The 4464-nt window shown below is 43.3% G+C and overlaps 1 protein-coding gene across 1 annotated transcript; it reads left to right on the top strand.

Moving 5' to 3' along the window:
* Window positions 1-35: 35 nt before the first annotated feature.
* LOC121966697 (complement C5-like) lies at window positions 36-4425 on the top strand (the record flags this gene model as incomplete). The annotated part of the gene is made up of 10 exons (XM_042516761.1): window positions 36-129; window positions 272-362; window positions 451-559; window positions 887-1019; window positions 1743-1858; window positions 1953-2141; window positions 2631-2834; window positions 2916-3128; window positions 4043-4192; window positions 4282-4425. Coding segments are annotated over 10 exons (1443 nt in total), but the record flags the coding sequence as incomplete, so codon positions are not given.
* Window positions 4426-4464: the final 39 nt, after the last annotated feature.

Below are 4464 nucleotides of genomic sequence, written 5' to 3'. Positions count from 1 at the left end.
TTAATGTGATTCCAGGCTGTTTGTAATGATGTTAATGTGATTCCAGGTTGGGGATTTGGTCCATCGAAGCCTCTTACTCTGACGATTTCACCACAAAAGCGAGAACAGACTTTGAAGTTAAAGAATACGGTAACAACACAAGAAAAATATGTTTACTTTATTACTATAGAGAGTTATTAGATCAATGTTAAATAAATATTAATGATCCAACCAAACCGGCGGTTTTACATTCGATATCAATAAAGCGTCACATGTACTTTTTTTGTGTCAGTTCTTCCCAGTTTCTCCATCCTGGTGGAACCTGAAGCTAACTACATTAGCTTTGGAAGCTTCAAACATTTTAACGTCAAGGTGTCGGCCAGGTAAAGACACCCGCTGACGTCACGTTCAAACATCCACAACAACAAAGTTTCTCGGTAAAACGTGTGATTGAGACATGTGCTCTGTCAGGTACCTCCACGGTGCTCCGGTGGCTGATGGCGAGGTGTTTCTGCGGTACGGCTACATCAGCGGGAAAAATCCTCCGGTTATCGTCCCCAGCTCCGTCACCAGAGAGCGAGTAAGAGACACGGAAACGCTGTTCCTATAGACGGTACATTCTGGTAATCATAGAGTGTCAATATACACATTAACAGCATATACGACACGTAAGTCTCAGTGCAACTCTGAAACGACTTTTTACGCTTCCATGCTGCAGACAGACATGACCGGACACGTGATGTTGCTGGTTTGTCCATCTGTCTGTCCCATTCTCGAGAGAATTTGTTTAAATTTGGCACAAACGTTCACTTAAACTCAACAATGAACTAATTAGATTTTGGCGGTCAAAGCTACAAATTGGTAGTTTTTGCTTTGGTTTGGTTTTAGCAGTCTCTGTGTCCCTCAGCTGTCCTCGACAGGTGAAGTAGATGTGACGGTGAACATGGAGACGGTCCTGTCCAGACACAATGGGCCAAAAGACCTCAACAGTCTGGTGGGAAAGTACCTGTACATCGCTGTCCTGCTGCAGGAGGACACAGGTATACACACACACACACACACACACACACACACACACACACACACACACACACACACTTGTTCACCCTAAACTTAGTCCACTGATACTCAATTTATGGCCCGCGGGCCAAATCTGGCCCCCAACCATTTTATAATTCACAGTAAAATTTCTAAAATCCTAGAAACATGCTAAAATACTAGAAATGTCCTGAAATCACATAAATGTCCAAAAATCCAAGAAATGTGTTGAAATCTGAAAACTGTCCTGAAATCCAAGAACTGCTCTAAAATCCAAGAAGTATGTTGAAATTTTAGAAATGTCTTGAAATCCTAGAAATAAAGACAGATGACGACGGTGAGCCCGTATGATTGGGTGGTGGCGCTATTGGGGAATTTATGCACCTCCCCAAAAAAAATTCCCCAAAATGTCCTAAAATCCTAGAAATGTGTTAAAATCATAGAAACGTCTTAAAATCATCGAAATGTCCTTAAAAAATCCTTAAAATATGTTGAAAATGTTATAACATGTTATAATCCTTGAGATGTCCTTGAATCCTAGAATACTATAAATACTACACATGTCCAAAAATACTTGAAATGTGCTGAAATCTGTATGAACTAAAAACCTAAAAATGTCCTAAAATCCCAGAAATGTGTTTACATCCCAGAATTGTCCTGAAATAGAAACATCCTAAAATAAACATCCTAAATTTCCAGAAATGTCTGTCTCGGTGTCCTCTCAGGTGGGATCACTCAGGAGGCGGAGTTTGCTGCCGTGAAGTTTGTCAAATCACCGTACAGTCTGAGCCTGGTGTCCACGCCCCCCTTCATCAAACCCGGACTTCCTTATAACATCCAGGTGAGTCACGCTCACACCTGTTTCACTCACAGCACCTCTGTGTTGCCATGGAAACAACCCAGTGACATGTGATGATGTCATGATGTCCCTGCAGGTGCTGGTGAAGGATCACCTGGACAAACCGGTGAACCGGGTCCAGGTGAGTCTGGTGGAGCGTCAGCTGTTCAGGAAAGGGGCGGAGAAGGAGGAGATCCCGTGTCCCGCCAGCGCCACCACCCAATCAGACGGGCTCGCCTTCTTCATCTGCAACACGCCCAGCGAGGGAGTCCGAGCCCGGCTGAAGGTGAGGAGCTGTTGTTTTTTAGTACAAAGTGACGTTTTGATACTTGTTTACTTGTTGTTTACTTGTTGTTTACCGTTTTCTTTGTATTATTTACTTGTTGATGTTTAACTGTTCTTGTGGTTTACTTGTTGATGTTTACGTGTTGATAACTTGTTGTTTACATGTTTTTTGATTACGTGTTGATGTTAACGTGTTGTTCACGTTATTTACATGTTTTTGCGTGTACATGCCGATGTTTACACGTTGTAAACTTGTTTTTTGTGTGTTAATATTTACATGTTGATGATTCTGTGGTGTTACATGTTTACATGTTTTTGTTTGTGTTAATGTTTACATGTTGTTGTTTTCATAATAACTAAATAACATAATAACATAACTTGTTGTTGACATGTTGATGTTTACGTGTAGTTGTTGCTGTGCTGTTAACTTGTTGTTTACGTGTTTCTTGTGTACATGTTGTTGTTGTTGTTGTTGTTGTGGTTGCCACAGTTTGAGACAGCGGACCCGGCCCTCCCAGCGGCGTCACAGGCATCTCTGATCCTGGAGGCGGCGGCCTATCACTCTCCTAACCAGCGCTACCTGTACATCGACCCGCCGCTGCCCGGCCAAGGCCTGCAGGTCGGACGCTTCGCCAACATCAAGGTGTACTCGGCCACGCCCTCCTACGTGCCCGTCAAAGCCCTCAGCTACCTGGTGAGGAAATGCCTGATGCCGCTCGCCGTCTGTCTTTGTCCGATTTCCGTGGTTACTGATGACATCACTGCGTCCCCTCAGGTGCTCTCCAAAGGGAAGGTGGTGGATTTCGGCAGTCAGAAGTTCGTCTCGAGCGGCGACCACAGACAGATGCTGCGCTTCGAGGTGACGCCCGCCATGGTACCGTCCATCAGGCTGCTGGTCTACTACATCCTGTACGGGGAGGGGACGTCCGAGCTGGTGGCCGACTCCGTCTGGCTGGACGTCAGAGACAAGTGTGTCAACGGACTCCAGGTGAGACGAGACACCGCTGCCACTGTTGCTGAGGACGTCATCTACACAGACAGGCAGAGAGACAGACAGAGACAGACAGACAGACAGACAGACAGAGAAACAGACAGACAGACAGAGAAACAGACAGACAGACAGAGAAACAGACAGACAGACAGAGAGACAGACATAAAGACAGAGAGAGACAGACAGAGAGACAGAGAGACAGAGACAGACAGAGAGAGACGGACAGATAAACACACAGACAGAAAGACAGAAAGACAGAGAAACAGACAGACAGAAAGACAGAGAGAGACACACAGACAGACAGAGAGACACACACACTTTAAAAAATGTTGATTTAAAAAAACAAACAAACTTTTTGGCTTTCTTATGTTTTTTTTATTGTCGGTGATTTTTAAAAACTTTTGGCCACTTTTTGCTGTATTTTTTAAAAAAAGGCAATTAGTTTTCTCAAAAAAAAATCAATATTTTCTTCCTTTTATTTTTTTGAGATTTAAAAGCCAACATTAGTTTCTGGTAATTTTGAAAAAGTTATTGTGATTTATTTGTAACTTTTTCTTTTCTTTTGTTGATTTTTAAACATTTTGATTTTTTTTTTCTCATTTTTGGGATTTTTTTTTTCTTTGCAAATGTTTCTGCAATGTTTTTTCTCTTTTGAAATTTTTGGTAATTTTTTAAAAACATGCCCTCCAAACTTGCAGGCCACCCAAACTAAAAACTGCAAATGACACAATTTATCACAGCCAGAAACTGTAAAAACAGAAACTCACGTTTCCAACGGTCCCTGAACATCTCATGCACACGCTCAAGAAAGCTTAAAAACTTGTTTATTGTGTTTATTGTGGACATTTCTACATCGCTGAAAAGAAAGACTGTTTTCTCTGTGTGTGTGTGTGTGTGTGTGTGTGTTTCAGACCGATGTGTCGTATCGTACTCGTGTTTACAAACCAAAGGAAAAACTCCGTCTGGACGTCCGGACCAATCAGGTCGGTCTGGTGGCGCTGTCTGCTGTAGACTCCGCCCTCTACATACTGCGGCCCAACTACAGAGACCCCGTTACCATGGTAACACCAAAAAACATACGTATTTCTTTTTACATTAAAGCTTGTTATAAGTGTTTAACGGCAGTAACAGGAAGTACGGTGGCCTGCAGGTCCTGCGTCACCTGGAGCAGAGCGATCAGGGCTGCGGAGGAGGCGGCGGCAGAGACAGCGCCGACGTCTTCCGATTGGCCGGACTCACCTTCATCACTAACGCCAACGCACAGCCCTCCACCAGCAGTATGTCAATCAATCAATCAATCAATCAATCAATCAATCAATCAATCAATCAATCA

This window comes from Plectropomus leopardus, unplaced genomic scaffold, assembly GCF_008729295.1.
Source record: "Plectropomus leopardus isolate mb unplaced genomic scaffold, YSFRI_Pleo_2.0 unplaced_scaffold2558, whole genome shotgun sequence".
Taxonomy (NCBI): domain Eukaryota; kingdom Metazoa; phylum Chordata; class Actinopteri; order Perciformes; family Serranidae; genus Plectropomus; species Plectropomus leopardus.
Note: the sequence above shows the minus strand (reverse complement) of the source record. Positions and strands in the feature narration are given on the sequence as shown.